The 20308-nt window shown below is 42.1% G+C and overlaps 1 protein-coding gene across 3 annotated transcripts in view; it reads left to right on the forward strand.

The window, feature by feature from the left end:
- ENTPD3 (ectonucleoside triphosphate diphosphohydrolase 3) overlaps positions 1 to 20308 on the forward strand; it is an 87320-nt gene that overhangs the window by 12385 nt on the left and 54627 nt on the right. For 2 of the 3 annotated variants that reach the window (XM_033930064.1, XM_033930066.1), the window contains exons 2-3: positions 4086 to 4210; positions 15849 to 15966. In XM_033930064.1, the coding sequence (XP_033785955.1) occupies positions 4086 to 4210; positions 15849 to 15966 (243 nt within the window). Of the gene's footprint in view, positions 1 to 1433; positions 1586 to 4085; positions 4211 to 15848; positions 15967 to 20308 lie in introns of those variants that run through there. The other variant, XM_033930067.1, reaches the window with a different exon arrangement.

Below are 20308 nucleotides of genomic sequence, written 5' to 3' on the forward strand. Positions count from 1 at the left end.
GACCCAGTCCCATATCCACTCTAACTGCTACACTTTTGATGGATTATGTGAGCCTTCCGAAACCCACCCAAATACCACTGTACCTATATATAGGTGACACCTGCAGGCATAAGGGCTATTGGTTTGGTGAGCACTTGGGTCCAGTAGGTTTGGGGTGGGTTTTAGAGAGCTCACCATACACTATATGGGAGTTACGGTGAGATGCAGTGTCCCCTAAGGTGTTCCAATGCTCTGCTGGGATGTCTGTGTAGCCAGTCTACTAAAAATGCTGGCCCCTTCCTACATCCCAATGGCTTGTTTTGTGCATTTTTCTTTTGAACATGATTTTTTTTTTTTTTTTCAAAAAGTGGTTCAAAAACATAGATGCACTTAGGACAAACACATCTGAGAAATGGCCATTTTTGAAACAAAAAGATAGGACCATTTTCAAAACAGAAAAACATATTTGCAGCTGGATTTTTGTGCAAAATGTCCAAACTGAGATTTGCATGTCATTTTGAAAACACCCCTCATCTCCTCCCACATTCTATGTATAGCACTGACGGTTACATGCCAGAATTTGTGCACGGATCCAAGATCGGCACCCAAATTAACAAGAGAATGAGCACCAATTGGCCCCTTAATTAACGATAATTGGTTCTTGATTGAATTTGCATGTGGATCTCCCTTGCAGGCCATTCTACACCTTTGCACTTAACATTTGCTGTAAGTAGATTCCTATGTATAGTCTATTTTACAAAGACACAGAGGGTCAAAGCAGCAGACATTGTGCCTAGTCTGAAGTTGTGGAGCAGGTGTAAACCCTCACATATAAAGCAAGTGCATGCACATTTCTTGTTTTTTTTTTTATAATTCTTTATAAACTGGGCTTCAGTTTATAACTTACATCAAGTATTCAACATTTGTACTAACATTTTGACATAGATATATCACTTGAAATTATACAATTAATCTTAACAAATTAAATTTATCCCCTTCCCTCCCATCCTTCTATATTTCATAAAAACATTTTCCAATAATAAATTCCTCTCTCCCCCACCCAATTTTCATTTGTACTAGTCAGGGAAAAAAATTATATATACTGTGACAAAACCCAGCACCAGCTCTAGTTTTGCCCCTGGTAAGATCCGGTGCAGAAGAGCTGACCAGGTTGATTCTGGCAGTCAACTTGAGGCTGACCCCTCTTGCCCCTATATTCAGAGTAATAGTGGTATGGGACAGAGGCAGGCAGACTGTCAAAAGCAGCTGTCAGGCTATAGGGCAGCTAGAGAAGCCACAAGGAATTTAGCTGCACGAGTAAACTCAGGCAGAGAAAGGCTGGCAGAGAAAGGCTGCTTTGGAACCAAAGCCCATCCCCCACTACAGGCTGAAGGGGATTGGCTCTGAGCTGCTTAAGAGCAGACTGATGCAAGCAGCAGGAGGAGGAGTGAGTGACCAGGGTGAGTCACTCCCACAGCCCAAGGCAGTGCAGAAGCTGTGGAGCCAGGCAGCAGAACCAGAAATAACAGATTGGCCTATGCAGGAGGTGGAAGAGTTCCTCCCCACCTCAGGCTTCCAGTTTCCTAATGGTGTGGAAAGCATGGAGGTACAAACCACTGGTCCTGTGATAGGGAGTTAGGCAGAAGCCATGGACATTGAATGAGAAAGAGAGAGAGTGAGTAACTGTGAAACAGTTGGTGTTTTTTTTTTCTCATGCTTTCTTTCTGTGTGAGAAAAAAGCCTGAAGAATTTCTGTGTTTTAGGCTATATTATTTTTGGTTTAAGTACAATACTTGCCTGAATGCTGCCACTGGATTTACTTAAAGTAAAGTTTGGTCTAGAGAGCCTGAGAGTGGAATGATTGAATGTATTTTTGAATTGTGGAAATCTGCTGTGGCTACCGTTCCTTGGAAGCTAATTAGCTAATCTCTCCCAGCTGTTTTTGCCTACCATGAAATAGCTGAAGAAACGCTGGGGTTTCTGCAAAGCTATGCTTTGCAAGGCTGTGCTGAGGCTTACTGCCTGATAAGATATATGATATTGCCTGTAGCAAGGTTTATTCATTTATTTCTAAAGTTCTGAATTTTTTTATATTTTTCAATCTAGATTTTTGCTCTTACCATTATTTTAATTCTTAGTTCATGGGTGTTTCTTGAGAAGATAAGAACTCCTTAAGTTTTTATGGGTCTTCGAAAAAATGAAACTTATCTTTATAGGTGATTTCCATTTGTGCTGGATAAAATATTCCATATTTTGCTCCTATTTCTTTTAATGGTTGTCTTAGCTGTAAAAAAACTTCTGCCTTATTTGAACAGTTTCCTTGGCCAAATCCGGAGTAAAAATCAATTTAGAGTCTTTATATACTATATTTTGTGTTTCTCTAGCCACTTTTAAAATATCCAGAACATGTTGGAATCTCAATAATTTGAATATTACTGTTCTTGGCTTACCTTGATTTGGGGATTTTTTTCCTCCAATTCTATGAGCTCTTGCTCTTTCTATTTCTATTGGTGTTTTTATCCTGAGTGGAAGAATATTTGGTAACATTTCTTCTAGAAAAGAAATCATATTTTTCCCTTCACATCCTTCTTATAATCCTATAGTTCTCAGATTTTGTTTCCTAGAACGATTTTCAAGATCTATCATCTTCTTCTGTTTTCCATGTTATCAATTCTGTTGGTAATTATATCCAATTTACTATTCATATGATTCATTTCTTTTCTCATCTCCATCATAGTCAAATTTATGTTTTCAAATTTGTCTATAACATCTATAATATCCAATGCATCTATAGATGATGAACTTCCACTTGATATCTGTGAATCTTCCTTTAGTCTTTTGTTTTTTCCTAAAGACTTTGCTGAGATTTCTTGTAACTTCTGTTTAGTAAATGTCATCTTTGAAGATTTTTCCCCAAACAAGACAAATTATTATTTATTGTATATTGAACTCTTATATTAGATGCTCAGAGGAAGGAGCTCAGTCTTCGGCCAGCCATTCACTCAGCCTCCAAGTTCCAGAATCATCACATTTCTATTATAAACAATGGGGCCAATATTCAGACTGCAGGAGGGAGGCTGGCTAACTCCCATAGTCAGCTCTGAGTCCAGATATTCAATGCCAGATCATTTCTGGTGACCAGCATTTCAATATCCGGGGTTTGTGCTTTTTAGTGGCTATAACTAGGGTTACCAGATGTCTGGGAAAACCTGAGCATGTCCTCTTTTTAGAGGGCATCTGCACATGCGCAGATGTTGAAGCATGATGTCATGTGCAGATGCATGACATCATCACATCAACGTCTGTGCATGTGCAGATGCCCTCCAGATGCAGTACCAATCGTGGGGAGGTTCGTGTGGGGGTGAAGCAGGGGGGTGGAATGGGGCTAGGGGTGGAAAGGGATGGGACCAGGTGTCTTCTTTTTTTAATAGAGGAAATCCAGGAACCCTAGCTATAATTTAACTGGTTAAGTTGATATTAAGCGCTGGCTGGTTAAGTTTATAGCAACCAAAGATAGACCTGCTGTTTACGTGGCCCAATTTGGCTGCTAAACTAGGCCATTCAGCACTCAGTATTTGCAGTTATTGCATGATATATCTGGTTAAGTTTTAGCCGCCAACCGTGAATATTCAGTGGAGATAGCTACCTTCCACTGAATAGTGGCGGTTAGCTGGCTGAGCACTACTTAACCATCCAGGAGCCATTTGGGTGGAATGTGCATAAATCATGATTCTACCTATGCTCCATCTAAAGTCTACCTCCAAACATACCTATATGTGGATCATATAAAAGTACACATGTTCTGGTCACCACACTTGAATGTGTGTAATCCCTGGAGTAATTTTATAAGATATGCATCTTCTATTGGATGCATATTTTGAAGATGTTTCATTAGATATTTTTTGATTTTATGTGGATTGATTTGGAACTTTTATTTTTCTGAGAGGGTTTGTTGTTAGATTGTTTATTCTTCCTATTAGAAAAACAAGGTCCAGTCCATGTAGAGAAAGTAACTTGCAACTCGGAGAATAAAAACATGATTATTCTTAGGTTATCAAGGAAGTAAATGATACATAAAATGCTCATTATTTTCCTTTTTGTTTTAGGCTCCAAGATGCCTTCCAAGACGCCGGTCATCATTGCCTTAGTGTTCCTGCTAAGTGTTGCAGTCATAATTACAATTGTATTTGTTCAAATTCACAAAAAAGAAGTTCTTTCTCCAGGACTAAAGGTAAGTTTAAAGGAAGCAAAGGATCAGAAGAACCATTTCAACTGCATTTTGTGAAATGTTATCTACTGTACATAAGACAATTTTCTCTTGCCAGGTCTAAATCCAAGTTTTCTACCAACTGATTGGTTTATGACAAAGGTGCCTCGATTGCATTATTACTTCTTATAATCCAATAAAGATGCCTTGCAAGATTCCACCACCAGCCTCACTGCACGTATGCAATGATGGAATATTTAGGAACTCTAATCAAGTTAGGTACAAGAAGCAATTTAGAACTTAGCAAATAATTGTGAAGAGTAACCCATGGTAATTGCAAAAGCTCTACAGAACTTGCAGGGAACTCCAGACACTTTGGGGAAGCCATTTACATTGCAAATGTGGGACAATGATCCAGGTCAATTCATTGTTTCACATTATCTGCTGCATTAGTAGTTAAACTGAAACATTGAATAATATGAAGGTGGGAATAGGTTGTATAACTTAACAGTCTGCCTTTTCAAATTAACAGCCCAGTCTCTACAATGCCTTCTCTCTCAGAGATTGTTGATGTTTGTCATAAGAACATAAGATATTCCAAGCCTGGTCAGACCACAGGTTTGTCAGCACGCTATCTCCAATAGAGGCAATCTGGATCACCAGGAAGTATCTGGCAGATCCCAAAAAATAGATTTATTTACTCGGGCTGAATGGTAGCATTCATAGGACAGTTAGGTGCCATCAATTTGTGTTCAAGTCCTAGCGACTTGATGAATTACAGATCTAAAAAGAAATCCTCTAGTGTCATCCCTTTCAACGTGTCAAGCCATCTGATTGCAGGTCACCCTCTTCGCCTGGTTTACATAGAAACATAGAAACATAGAAATAGACGGCAGATAAGGGCCAAGGCCCATCCAGTCTGCCCACCCTAATGTCCCTCCCCTACCATTGCCCTGTGAATAGATCCCTCCTCTTCCTTTGCTCTGTGAATAGATCCCACGTGATGATCCCATCTGGCCTTAAAATCAGGCACGCTGCTGGCCTCGATCACATGTAGTGGAAGACCATTCCAGCGATCAACCACCCTTTCTGTGAAAAAGAATTTCCTGGTGTCAGCTCGTAGTTTCCCTCCCCTAATTTTCCACGGATGCCCTCTTGTTGTCGTGGGACCCTTGAAGAGGAAGATATCTTCCTCTGTCTCTGTGCGGCCCGAGAGATACTTGAACGTCTTGATCATGTCCCCCCTCTCTCTGCGCTCCTCGAGTGAGTATAGCTGCAATTTGTTTAACCGTTCCTCGTATGGGAGATCCTTGAGTCCTGAGACCATCCGAGTGGCCATTCTCTGAACCGACTCCAGTTTCTTCGATCTTCCCAAACATGATGTCCTTGTCCAATGATCTTTCTCTTCTGATAGTATGACCAAAATAAGACATTTGGGCTTTGAAGGAATGGTGGGCCTGCCCCTTCCTGGTGCATCTTGGGATGCACTGGGGAGGGTCCAGGTCCTTTAAGGTCCCTCCTGTAGTTGAGGCCTTAGGCACCTGGGCCAACCGGAATGCTAGGCCCATCTCCCAGTGCATTCTGGGATGCACTGGGAGTGGCCTAAGATTCTGATTGGCCATATCCCTTAGGCCACCCCCCCATAGGAGGGGCCTAGGGGATCTGGGGGGTCCTGGTGGGGGTGTTCATGTGGGATTAGGGGTGTCCTAGTGGGGGTAAACTTTCTGGGGTGTTCTGTGTGTGTGGGTGGGGGTGGCAAACTTTCATGAGGGATGGGGTGAGCGGGGTCCTTGGAAGGTGGTGATGAACTTTCAGGGGGTGGGGGTGAGCTTTCAGGGGGTAGGGGGTGTTGGCAGGAAGGATTGGGCATTGGGTATCAGAAGGAGTGATTGGGCATCCCTCCTGCTGCCGATATTTGGGAAGGGTTCAGGGGATTGTGGCAGGAGAGATTGGGCATTTCTCCTGCTGGGGAACATTCAGGGGTGGGGGGGTCGTGGCAGCTTTGGGCAGGAGGGACTGGGCATCCCTCCTGCTGTGATTATTATGGAGGCAGAGGGATGGGTTGTCTGGGTGATCAGCTCAGCGGCCTAATCCGGAACTTATACCTGTTTTGACTTGGTCTAAGTAAAAATGTATAAGTTTCGTCCAGGCAACCTGTCAAATGTTTAGATTATGACTGCCAGATGACTTAAGTCTAAGTCGGCCCACCTCCCGCCTTACCCACTCCTCCAAAAATGTCCCTTTTCACTCTGGGCACAAAGAGGTAGGGAAAAAGCCTAAACTGGTTTTAGATACGTCTTAAAGTTTAGTTTAGTTAGTTTAGTTTAGATACATCTAAAACCCTTTATCGGTACTTGGACTACATGTCTTTCTGATCGTCCAAGTACCAATTTAGGCGGGTTTTTAGATGTATTTCTTTTTTGATTATGAGCCCCATAATGGCCAGCTTTCGCAGCCATAATTGACCACTGAGAAAGTGAGTGCGTGAACAAGTCTGATCTTTGTTTTTAGTGCCATTTCCTTGCCTTTGAATACTTTTTCGAAAGCCTTGAAGAGCAATCAAGTGCTATTCTGCAGAGTGTTTCTTCCTTGCTAGTTGCTTCTATGTTTACAAAAAAGCCCAGAAAACTGAAATCCTTTCAACTTCTATTCTATTGCTTTTAAGCTCAAAATCTTCATCATTTTCCAAGTTCATGATTACTTTGTCTTTTTAATATTCCGTTCTAATTCCATGTTATGACTTTCAGCTTTGGCCTTTCTCAGTAGATAGAGCATGTCTTTTTTACTGCTGGTGATGAGCAGTGTATCATCTGCATAGAGCAAGTTGTTTACATTTCGGCCACCAACTTTGAAACTAATGCTCTCTTCTTCCAAATTTGCTTTTCTGAAGATGGCTTCACCATAAAGGTTGAACAGGTAAGGTGACAAAATGCATCCTTGCCTGACACCACGTTTTATTGGAAACAAATCAGTGTTGCCATATTCTGTTCTCACTGCAGCTTCTTGAATTTTGTAGGACTCTTTATCAGTTGAGTTATGTGTTTCGGTATTTTTCCATTTGTGCTAGAGTTCTCCATACAATAGTTTATTGTGATCGACACAGTCAAAAGCTTTGCTGTAGTCCAGTGTTCTTCAACCTTTTTACACCTGTGGACCGGCAGAAAAAAAATAATTATTTTGTGGACCGGCAAACTACTAGGACTAAAATTTAAAAATCCCGTTTCCGCCCCATCTCCGCGAGCTCGGTCCCCACAAATCATCTGATCCCATCCACACAAGCCTCAGTTATGATTTTATATTGAATGTATTTTATTAAAGTATAAAAAGAAACAATATTCTGTAGAATTGTCATTTTATAAATACAAATAATTCAGAGCAAGGATCAACAAAACCCCTGTCTCCCCTCCCCTTCACATATATCCCCTCTACTATCAAGAAAACTGAACAAGCCAAATTATTACAGAATGCTACACAGAAATATCATGCTAACAGAATACTGAAGTAACACATGACAGGAATAGTTTTAGGGGAGTGCAACTAGGGCAACTGCCCCCTGGTCAGAGAGCGCCCTAAGCCAGCTGAAAGCTAAAGAAGCACTGCCTGGGTTTTGCAGTCCCCAGTTATGTCTAACACCAGCTCTAGCAGGATATATATTTCAAATCTGATATATTCTAATCACAAAATAGAAATAAAATTATTTTTTTCTACCTTTTGTCGTCTCTGGTTTCTGCTTTCAATCTTTTTTTCACTCTCTTCCTTCCAGGGTATGCCCTCTCTGTCTCTTCAATCCAGCATCTGCCCCTTCCATCCACTATCTGTCCTCTCCCCCTTCCATATGGTATCTGTCTTCTTTCTATGTCCCTCTCCCCTTTCCATCCAGCTTGTGCCCCTCTCTCCTATTTACATGATTCATTCCAGCTTCACTGCTCTCTTCATTTTTATCTTTCCTACACCAGATCTATCATCGTTGTCCCTCTGCTTATTTTTCTGCTGACCCCTTCCTATCATCAATCTCTCTACTTTCTCATGCCTGTGTCTCCCCTTCCCCTCCTCTAATCTCTCTGACAGCTGTTTCCTTCCTTTTTTCATTCTCCCTTCCCTTCCTCCCCTCCCAGCAGCATCTCTCCGTCTCCCTCTCCAGTAGCAGCTGTCCCTTTTTTTTCCTTGCCCAGCAGCTTCCCAGATTCCTTTCCCTCCTCCCCTCCCAGAAGCATCTCTCCTTCTCCCTCTCCAGTAGCAGCTGTACCTTTTTTTCCTTGCCCAGCAGCTTCCCAGATTCCTTTCCCTCCTCCCCTCCCAGAAGCATCTCTCCGTCTCCTTCTCCCTCTCCAGTAGCAGCTATCCCTTTTTTTCCTGGCCCAGCAGCTTCCCAGATTCCTTTCCCTCCTCTCCTCCCAGATGCATCTCTCCTTCTCCCTCTCCAGTAGCAGCTGTCCCTTTTTTTCCTGGCCCAGCAGCTTCCCAGATTCCTTTCCCTCCTCCCCTCCCAGAAGCATCTCTCCGTCTCCTTCTCCCTCTCCAGTAGCAGCTGTCCCTTTTTTTCCTGGCCCAGCAGCTTCCCAGATTCCTTTCCCTCCTCCCCTCCCAGAAGCATCTCTCCGTCTCCCTTTCCAGTAGCAGCTGTCCCTTTTTTCCCCTGCCCAGCAGCTTCCCAGACTGATAGTGGTTTTCTCCCCTCCCAGCAGCTCTTCTTACTTCCCAGCGCAGCGATTCACGAAGGCAGCCTCGGGTCCTTTGTTGTGTCACGCCGCCTCTGAGGAAAGAGGAAGTTGCATCATCAGAGGCAGCCGCGACTCAGCAAAAGCCCCGAGGCTGCCTTCGTGAATCGCTGCGCTGGGAAGTATAGGAGAGCTGCAGAGAGGGGAGAAAGCCATTGTCGGAGGCTCCCCAAGATCTCTCCGGCCCAGCGCACGCTTCCGATGCTGATCTTGCCGGTCTTGCGCGGACCGGCAGGAAGTTCAAATGAGTCAATCTTGCCGGTCCTGCGCGGACCGGCAAAAATTTCCTGCGGACCGGTATCGGTCCGCGGACCGGCGGTTGAAGAACTGTGCTGTAGTCGATGAAGCAAAAGTATAGGAGCTTTTGATATTATTTGCTTTTCTCCAATATTCATCTGTTTCTATAAAAGCTGCAGATCCTAAGGTCAATTCAAGTAGAGCTGCAAGTAGCCTGGTGGTCAGTGCAGTGGACTCGGACCCAGGCCTATATGCCACCCTAACCAGTATACTTGTGGTAGAAAGTGTGAGCTCACCAAAACCCATTGTACAGCCATATAGGTGACACCTGCAGGCATAAGGGCTATTGGGGTGGTAGACAAGTGGGTATAATAGGTTTTGGGGGAGTTTTGGAGGACTCGCCATATAATGTATGGGGGGTTATGGTGAGATGTGTTCCCGGCACCCTTAATGTATAGTAGAGAATGACACGGTGGCTGCGGGTATCCCGCCCAAAAGGTGGAGGGGGGAAAGGTGCTCACCGCAGGTACGGAGACAAGGCCATCCACCACCCCGTGGAGCGGTGAATGGCCTTGTCCCCACAGTTAAGGGAGGGAACGCGCACGGTCACCGATCGCGCGCGGCCCCCCTCCTTCCTATGAATCTATCTATCTCTCCCTCCATCCCCCTTACCTTTGCGGCGTGTTTTAAGGTTTTAAGCTGTGGTAAAAATGGCTTAACGCCTAGGTAAGACACATGTAAATCTCCCTCTTTTATTTACAGAGTTTTGATCCCCTATACCCCACTTAGATCTCTTAGATCTATTGATCAACATCTTTTGACAGTCCCTTCTTTAAAAATTATAAATACACGGCGAAATTCAATCTTCTCCGTTACAGCACCTCAAACCTGGAATTTACTTCCAATCAATATTCGTGATGAATTAGATTTGGTTAAATTTAAGAGTAAGCTCAAATGTTTTCTTTTTAAAGATGCATTTGACAGCTGAGATAACCAGTATGTACGACCCGACCAAAGTTTTTTATAGATCTCATATGTACTACTTTGGCCTCCCTTTGTTCTTCCTTTCCTAATGTTGTTTACCATAAATGTTTTCTTTAGCCTTCTCAAAATTGTATTTCTTTCCCTTCTCCTTCCCCTTTGTATCCCATATTTATCCTAAGTGTTTTGTTTTCGTTTTTTTTAAATGAAATTGTCAGTCTCCCCCTATTGACTTATGTTATTATTATACTATGTACATTGCTTAGAATGTTGAATAAGCGATTAATCAAATATTGAATAAACTTGGAAACTTGGAACTTGGATGTAAGACCACCCTTTTTTACCTCGGCTTAGTAAAAGGAGTTCTAGATCTTTTGACTAAATATTCAGCCCTCAATGATCATCAGTTTTTCATGTTATTAAAATTTGATATACTGCCTCATCAGAAATCAAAGCAGAAAAAATGGATATTCAGTGCTGAGCTATTTCCAGCCTCTGGTACCGAATACAGAGGAACCTTGGTTTACAAGCATAATTCGTTCCAGAAGCATGCTCGTAAACCAAATTGCTCGTATATCAAAGCGAGTCTCCCCCATAGGAAACAAGGGAAACTCGTTTGATTCGTTCCTCCTCCCCCCCCCAAGGCTACCGGCACTGCTCCATCACCCCATCCTCATAGGCCACCGGTGTTGCTCCATCCCCCCCCACACTCAAACCACATCGCACCCCCATGCTGGAAGCGGCATCCGCCTGCCCGCCCACCCAAACAAGCTCCTTACCCCATCTGTTGCGTGCCTGTGCCAGTTAAGGAAAGATCCCGCCTCTTGCCTGGGCTGGGCCTTGAGCATCTGCGCATGCTCAAGGCCTTCTTGCTCTCATTCTCTACGAATATAGGGTAAGGAGCTTGTGTGTGTGGGTGGGCGGATGCCACTTCCAGCATGGGGGTGCGATGCTGGTTCTCGGGGGGTGGGGGGTGCGATGCCGGTTGTAGGAGTAGCCTAATGGCTAGTGCCGTGGACTGAGATCCTGGGGAGCTGGGTTTGATTCCCACTGCAGCTCCTTGTGACCCAGGGCAAGTCACTTAACCCTCTATTAGCCTAGGTACAAAATCTTTGATCATGAGTCCACTAATGACAAAGAAAGTACCCAAGTATAATATATAAAGTGCTGTGTACATCTTCTAGCACCATATAAATGATTACTAGTAGTAGTTGCTGACAACTGGTTAAATGCTGGTTGCACCTTAGAGAATGACACGGTGACAAAATTCATCACCGTTCCCGTCCCCGCGGATAACCGCGGGAAATAATCCCATGTCATTTTCTAGTGTCTATTTCAACCTCGGTCCTTCTACACCAGCATTCTTCAAAGCAAAGCAGTGGCTGTGCCAATTCATACTCTGATTCTTATGTGAGCCAAGGATAATGAAACCATTGTGACATCACTGATGTGATTGGTTCTTTAGGCATTGGTGGAATGAGGCATTATGACATCACAATATCTGCTCTGGATACCAGAGACTGTCATTCTGTAGTGTCTATTTCAGCCTAAGTCCTTCTACACCAGCATTCTTCAACGCAAAGCTTGCGGGTCAGTGGTTGTGCCCAATTATACTCTGATTCTTCCCTCTCTCCTTAAAGAATGACATGAAGATGGTTTCCCGCGGTTATCCGCGGGGATGGGAACGGTGATGAATTTTGTCACCGTGTCATTCTCTAGTCTGGATTTCCCTGGTCATGTCCTCCTTTTGAGGACATGTCCGGGAGTCCAGATGGCTTTTCAAAACCCGGAACTTTGTCCGGGTTTTGAAAAGCTTCCTGACAAAATTGTGTTGGGAGGGGACATCCGCGCATGCCGTCTGGGGGGCAGAACAGGGCATGACAGAGGCGGGACTGGGCAGTCCTGGGGGCGTGACCATGGATCCGGATTTTCCCGAAGGAAAATCTGGTAACCCTAGCTACACCCAAAATCAATCTCTGGAATGCTCTGTCACTACCCACTTCAGTACCACTGAACATTGCTGAATGGCCAGATCAGAATGGATTAACCAGCCAGGAGCTTCTCCCTTTGAACAATGACCCCTTTGAAAATTCCCTTCCAATTTAATGGCAATTGTTTCCTCATAAATAGTTATATACCAGTGTTCCAGGATGCACTGGTTTTAAGTGTGATAATGTTAGACAAAACATAATGGCACTTCTGCCACTTACACTGGTTTTTACAAAGCTGCGGCAGAGGTTTCTACTGCGGATTGATGAGGTAAATGTTCAGACACTCATAGAATTCCTATGAGCATCGGAGCATATACCTCACCGGCTCGCCGTAGAAATCTCTACTGTGGCTTTGTAAAAAGAGCCCTTAAGAAAATGGACCACGGTGAAGCTTTGAAATAATTATATGGCAGGTCCTGGAGAGGTCTCAGGTACTGGCTGTATTACACTGCAGAACATCAGAAAAAAATACCTGACTGTTTACTGGAAACCCCCCCTCCCCCCAACAAAAATATTGGCTGAAGTAATTTCCAAGAAATAAGATGTGGAATGTCGCATCCCTTAACTGGCTCTTATTCTGTCTGCTCTGACCACTTCCATCTCTGGGGAGATGCTGTCATATGCTAATGAATCAGGCATATTCAAGTGCTAATGAGCAGATTTCAAATGGATCTCACCTGGGTCAGAAAGTGAGGGGAAAATTACATGTGAGAAAGCATAGCAGAGCAAGATGATGAAGAAAGGAAATGGGGGGGGGGGGGGGTAGAGCTGCAGACGGCTGGAAATTCTAGCTGTCATTTAGTCAAAGACATCACACATTAATCTATGCAACTAAAACCCTTGTATCACACTATGGTACGGCCACACATTGAATATTGTGTGCAATTCTGGTCGCTTTATCTCAAAAAAGATATAGCAGAATTAGAAAAGGTGCAGAGAAGAGCAATGAAAATGATAAAAGGGATGTGATGACTTCCCTATGAGGAAAGGCTAAAGCAGCTAGAGCTTTTCAACTTGAGAAGAGATGGCTCGGGGGTGGGGCGATATGATAAGAGGTCTATAAAATACTGAGTGGAGTGGAAATGGTAGATGTGAATCACTTGTTTACTTTTTCCAAAAATACTAGACATAGGGGCCATGCGATGAAGCTACTAAATAATAAACAAACCAAAGAACATATTTCTTCATATAGCAGTTAATTAAACTCTGGAATATTTTGCTGGAGAATGGTGAAATCAGTTAGCTTAGCGGGGTTTAAAAAGGTTTGGATAATTTCCTAAAAGTCCATAAGCCATTATTGAGATGGCTTGGGGAAATTCACTGCTTATTCCTAGGATAAGCAGCATAAAATCTGCTTTACTATTTGATACTTGGAACCTGGATTGGCCACTGTTGGAAACAGGATACTGGGCTATCCCAGTATAGCAATTCTTAATTTCTTATATCTGTTTGTCATTCCCTCTATAATCTCCTATCCTATCTACCTCATCATTTCCTTTGTAATTCCTTACCTGAGCAGTGTGTATAGATTCACCCTTCTGTCCTGTTTGTCAAAATTAAATTGTAAGCTGTTTCGAGCAGGAACTATGCCCTGCGTTTCTAATGTACAGCGCTGTGCGCACCTGGTAGCGCTATAGAAATAATAAATAGTGAGATTAGGGTGTTTTGTTACTACTATTACTATCTTATTTGAAGCCAATAGGATAAAGTTATGTAATCATAAAGTGTTGGGACTTATAAATCAGTCAATCAAATGGTCATAGCTTTTCATGAATAATTGATCTGTTCTTATTTACAACTGCTCCTATTTACCTGTCAGACAAATAGTATTCCACCACAAAACAAAGCCTATAGTTGAGCTATCTTTCCAACCATCCTCTGGATTCTATATGTGGCTCCCAGCTTTGCTTGCTCAGATTCTTGAAGTTATTTGGCATTCATTCAAATCTGTGTGTGCATCTGGCTGCATACTGTTCAATTCTAGTGTGTAACTCAAAGGGGGTGTGGCCAAGGGCATGTCAGGAGAATTCTAAAAAGTTGCACATGTAAGAACATAAGAATAGTCTTATTGGGTCGGACCAATGGTCCATCAAGCCCGGTAGCCTGTTCTCACGGTGGCCAATCCAGGGCCCTAGTACCTGGCCAAAACCCAAAGAGTAGCAATATTCCATGTTACCGATACAGGGCAAGCTGTGGCTTCCCCCATGGCTTTCTCAATAACGGACTATGGACTTTTCCTCCAGGAACTTGTCCAAACCTTTCTTAAAACCAGCTACGCTATCCGCTCTTACCACATCCTTTGGCAACGCATTCCACAGCTTAACTATTCTCTGAGTGAAATTTTTTTTTTCTTCAATTGGTTTTAAAAGTATTTCCCTGTAACTTCGAGTGTCCTCTAGTCTTTGTAATTTTTGACGGAGTGAAAAATAAGATCCACTTATATCCGTTGTACTCCACTCAGGATTTTGTAGACTTCAATCATATCTCCCCTCAGCCATCTCTTTTCCAAGCTGAAGCACCCTAACCTTTTTAGGTCTTTCCTCATATGAGAGGAGTTCCATCCCCTTTACCATCTTGGTTGCTCTTCTTTGAACCTTTTCTAGTGCCACTATACCTTGAGATAAGGAGACCAGAATGTAGTTATAGAATAGTGCCTCAATGCGCCTAACTTGGACACCAGGCATTTAAATCGGATTTCAGCAGGTGTTAGGTGCAGGAATCAGCGCTATAAAGAGTACATGCCCCGTGGTGTAGCGAGGGTGAAAGGTGCCCGGGGCACTCCTCCTGCCCTCTTCCTCATCCCCCATTCCTTCCCTGCCCCCCTGCCACACGTGCCCCTTCCTTTCCCTGTACCTCTTTAACTTTCCCAGCACGAGCAGCATCACCAACTTGATGCCCATGTCAGCATTGGCATTCCTTTTGATGTCACTTTCTAGGCGTGAGACCTGGAACAGTTTAGTGGGAGCACTTCAGTCTTAGTTGTATTTATGTTATATCAGAAAAGAGAGAGTATTTCTGAATTGTATCTTAACGTGGCAGGCGTAGAAGCAGGAGTAGTGTAAAGGAAGATGTCCTCAAACACAGCACACACCAACAACGTCATCGCTTTGCTGAATGGCCATCAGTCAAGATGCTAGAGCAATGTTAAACAGTCGCAAGAAAGAAGTGAATCAGAAAGGCAAGCATTGCACCGCACTGGTAAGCAGTGTTATTTCAAATTCCCCTGTTGACCTTGAGTTTTGTGACATGAGAGCGCAGTCTTCCTCGTACCTGTTCCCAGGTTGCAAGCAGATGCAGTACTGGCACAGGACCTTTAAACACAAGCCTGCATTCAAATGCTGCTGCATCGCAACCTCTCCCCATCAAAGGAATCGGGAGGAGAGTGGGGTACGGCAGCGCTTGTGTGTTTGAGTATCGACCTCTAGGCAAATATGAACTGGAAATTAGACTACTGTGAGTTTGCAGGAAATCTAAAGTTTCATTTTCTCACACATGCCATTTATCACCAGACACACACTTAGAAGGGGAAAAGCAAATTATTTTTTTTTTTTTCAGTTTGTGAATCATCCTCACATTGCTAAACTTGTACTGAGTTTTAATAAAGTCTCTTTTACTTTGCCAGCAGGATTCATTTTTACATGTAATGAATGTACTAATAGCCTGTTGAAAGCGTATAGTAATAAACGCCCTCTGTGAATGAGGTACCTAAAACTATGGGGTTTTTTTTTCCTTTAGTATGGCGTAGTGATCGATGCTGGTTCCTCCAGAACTACAGTTTATGTGTACCAGTGGCCCTCTGAAAAGGAAAATAATACTGGCATGGTAAACCAAACTTTCAAATGCAATGTTAAAGGTAAGCCCAAATGTGATTTCCTCAGCAACCAGGATGAAAGCAGCAGGATTTAAGTTTATAGGGCCCAATAATTCAAAGGAGTTTAACTGGGCAGGAGATAAGGATCCCTTAAATTATGTATTTAATCAATGTGTTCTCCATGATTTTGATATTATAAAATTAGAAAAGGGTAAAAAACAGAGAGATATAGGGCTCCTTTTATCAAGCCGCGCTAGCGGTTTAACCTTTTCCTATCGTGTGTCCTGGATGACGGGACATTCCAAAAATGTCATTGCCATCGTGGATAAACAGTCTGTATGGACTAATAAAGAGCCAGGAACACAAAATATTTGAATTTACAGACTTATGACTTATTTACATTATGTTTACAATAGCCGTAAATGATAACGGTGAATAATACAAAACTTTGCTAAAATAATTACAATTGGAATCAGCGTAACGTAAAATTTATTATGATAGGAAAAGGTTAATGTGCGTAATACCGTGCGCTAAACCGCCGGCTGCGCTAGCCGCTACCGCCTCCTCTTGAGCAGGTGCTAGTTTTTAGCCAGCGCGGGGGTTAACGCATAATGAAAAGTAGCGCGTGTTAACCCCCGCTAGTGCGGCTTGATAAAAGGAGCCCATAGGGGGTCTTTTACTAAGGCCCATTAGCCAATTTAGTGCACGCTAAATGCTAACACGCCCATTATATTCTATGAACGCGTTAGCATTTGGCATGCGCTAAATCGTCTGGTGTGCCTTAGTAAAAGACCCCCATATTTATTTAAAAATTTATACACCTTCTAAGCCAGCTGCACACTAGTGTGCTCTGGAGGATTCCAGGTGTGTCCCAAAATGCCGATGATGAGGAGAGGCGCTGGTGCTGGCTGACTGCTTACAGGCCATGCCTCTCGCAGTGAGAGGCGTGTACTGTAGTCAGTCAGCCGGCGCTGGCGCCTCTCCTCCTCGCTAGCGCCTCTGCTCCTTCTCATTACCTCTCCTGGAGTACTTCCCCCCCCCCCACCCGGCAGCCAAAATAATTTTTGGGAGAAATAAATACGATCATGTTACTCCACTGTTGAGGGTACTGCATTGGCTTCTGATATATTGGAGGGCTCAGTTTAAATGTGCAAATATTTAAGAGTTTATATGGGATTTTTTCCCCCCACTATTTCCTCTTTCTTTTAACTCTTATCGTGTTCAATCTACGAGGGATATACATAAATTCAAATTATTACTTCCCTCTATTAAAGGGATTCAAACTTTAGGCAGGCTTTCACATTCTTTAGTTTTTACAATAGTGAAGATCTGGAATGACCTTCCTTTTGATATTAGAACTCTTGCCTTGTTGACTCAGTTTTGAAAAATCCTGAAAACGCATTTGTTTACGAAATACCTTACAGATAATTGATAGAATTTTTCAGTTGATAATTGTATGTTGATATCTATTGATTCTTCTTCTATTGTTTATCTTTGATCTTTAAGATTATGCTTTGTTAACCAGTTCGAGTCCCTTAGGGGAATGACCTGGTGTATTAAATAAAGGATTAGATTAGGAGACTCAGGGCCGCAGCTGGAGGACAGCTGCTCATGCGCATGACATCACTGCATTGATGTCCGTGCATTTCCGGGTACCCTATAGCGTCAGCCCAGAGATTAGTGTGCCAGCAGCTTAAAAGGTTTGCGATACACTGGCCTAACCCTAGACAGTTTCCAAAAATCGTACAAAATATAAAAGACAATACACTTCCCTCCTCCATATTCACAAATTCCGTATCTACGGATTTGCTTATTCACGGTTTTAAATTAAAAAATTTGTTTTCATTTTTCGGGCTATTTTAAACCCTGTAAGCCCCCCCCCCCCCCACTTAAGCCTTACCTGGTTTTCGGGACAGGAGCGATCTTCCCACGCTCCTGCCCCGTGCAGATCGCTCACAGGAAATGGCTCGAGAGACTACGGGAGCTCAAGTCAGCCATTTCCTGTGAGCAATCTGCACGGGGCAGGAGCGTGGGAAGATTGCTCCTGCCTGAAAACCTGCTATACCACCAGGTAAGGCTTAATTGCTCCTATTACTATAGATAATGTTCCACTACAGATAGTCAATAACGTAAAAATTCTAGGAGTAATTTTTGATCCTAAATTGAATTTCCACGATCATATTAGTTATATTAAAACGTCTTTCTATAGATTACGACGGATTAGATCTATCTCAAAATTTCTTTGCTCAAAATCATTAAATATTCTCATCCATTCCTTAGTGATAGCCAAACTTGATTACTGTAACGCTCTCTTTAAAGGTATAACACTAACTGAACTTAAACGTTTACAAATTATCCAGAATGTCTCCATAAAACTCATAACTAAATCTAAAAAATTCGATCACGTTACCCCTCTGCTAAAAAACGCTCATTGGCTTCCTGTCATCCATCGAATATCGTATAAACTTTGTCTACTTACATTCAAGACATTACTATATAAGACACCTGCTTTCATTTATAAATTGCTAATACCTTACCAACCAACTAGAACATTAAGATCTATTGATCAAAATTTACTGACGGTTCCCTCATTAAAATTTATAAACACCAGACGACAATTTATATTTTCTGTAACAGCCCCACAAACCTGGAATGCTCTTCCAATTTTTTTACGTAATGAACAAGACTTGGTAAAATTTAAAATACAATTAAAAACATTTTTATTCAATGATGCTTTTAATACTTAATTTAATCATATTCAAATCAATAATTCCAACATTTTTGTACCAATTGTTTTAATGTTTTCCCTTTTGTGTTTCTCCTATGTATCTCTTTTATTCGACAAATGTATTTCATAAACCCCTCTTACCCAATGTAATGTAGTTTATATTATTCATTGTAAGTATTTAAAGTTTGTATTGTATGTTTTCTTTTAATTATTTTTTATTATGTACATCGCTTTGAATTAGATAAAGCGATTAATCAAGAAAATAATAAACTTTGAAACTTTAAAATAGCCAGGGGAAGCAGGGGTTAGGGGCAGAACCGGCCCAAATATTATTCGCAGTTTTTTAATATTCGCGGGCCGGCTTTGCCCCTAACCCCCGCGAATACGGAGGGGGAAGTGTACATCTTGCAGCTAAAATTAAGTTCTCTTAACGTGAACACTTATATTGAACTGACAGTCCTTTTACATAAATGCATCAACCAATAACTGTTTTTTTTCAATAGCTTTTTAAAGCTAACATGTTATTTGCAAAGACGCAATTGACCTGGCAAGGCATTCCATATTTCAATCTCAATAGTTAGATCACTTATACAGAACCATGAAATTGTCGTCAGGCTGGCAGACAAGGTGGAGGTGTAGTGATTATGAATCAAACTATATTTATTTATTTTTAAAATTTCTATACCATCTAGCCCTAGACAGTTTACATAAGATCAAACATACATAATACTTAAAACAATACAAAAGGGCAATCAGACATCGATTTAAATGGACAATAAATCTTTGTTCAAAGTGAGTCAGATCCTATAAAAAAGCAGTGACAAACAGCTGTGCTTTTAAGAATTTTCTAAAAGTTCCTCTGTCAATATATATTAGAAAGTGAGAGACAAATTTATGATAAAGAATATTATGCTCTTTAAACAAAGATTCCACTATACAATGCTAACATGAAATTTCAGCAGTGGTCAATTTTTGCCTCCAAGGCTGGATTTATTGCATCCAATAAAAGTGACTCCCTGATAGTAGAACATCCTGTAATTCCAACCCAAAATTCACAAATCCAACAGATAAAGAGAACTGCAATGAGTGCCTCACTGGCACTGGACATTGGCAATCTTTATGTGACAGATTTCAAAGATGGGAGGAGTGGCTTAGTGGTAGAATTGCTACCTCAGCACCCTGAGGATGTGGGATCAAATCTCAGAACAGCCCCCTGTGACTCTGGCAAGTCACCCCAGGTACAACATAATTACCTGTATTAATGTGTAACCACAGAAAAGCAGTATACAGAAAAGCAGCATTCCCTTATCTAAAAGAGCATCCTTATACAAATGAAATTAGGTTTTATAAGAGATATATTGTTGACCTTGAAATTGAACAGATTAAGTGATTTTTACCAATGCCACAATAATAGGGACAAAAGCCTTAGATTCAAAATACATTATGATCTTCATGAGACTCCCTTTTTGTACATCTGGATAAAGGAAACAGACTATTGTTTTCTTATTTAAATTTATAAAAATCCTACAGTTAAGATGAGAGCTTGAAATGGAACTCTGTAAGAAATTCCCCAATCCCTATATGTCTGTCCAGTCTGTCTTCAGAGCAGGCATCGTTTATCGTGTGTTGATTGTATAGTGCTGTGTGCGCTTTTAA

The sequence above is a fragment of the Geotrypetes seraphini genome, chromosome 2 (genome assembly GCF_902459505.1).
Source record: "Geotrypetes seraphini chromosome 2, aGeoSer1.1, whole genome shotgun sequence".
Taxonomy (NCBI): Eukaryota; Metazoa; Chordata; class Amphibia; order Gymnophiona; family Dermophiidae; genus Geotrypetes; species Geotrypetes seraphini.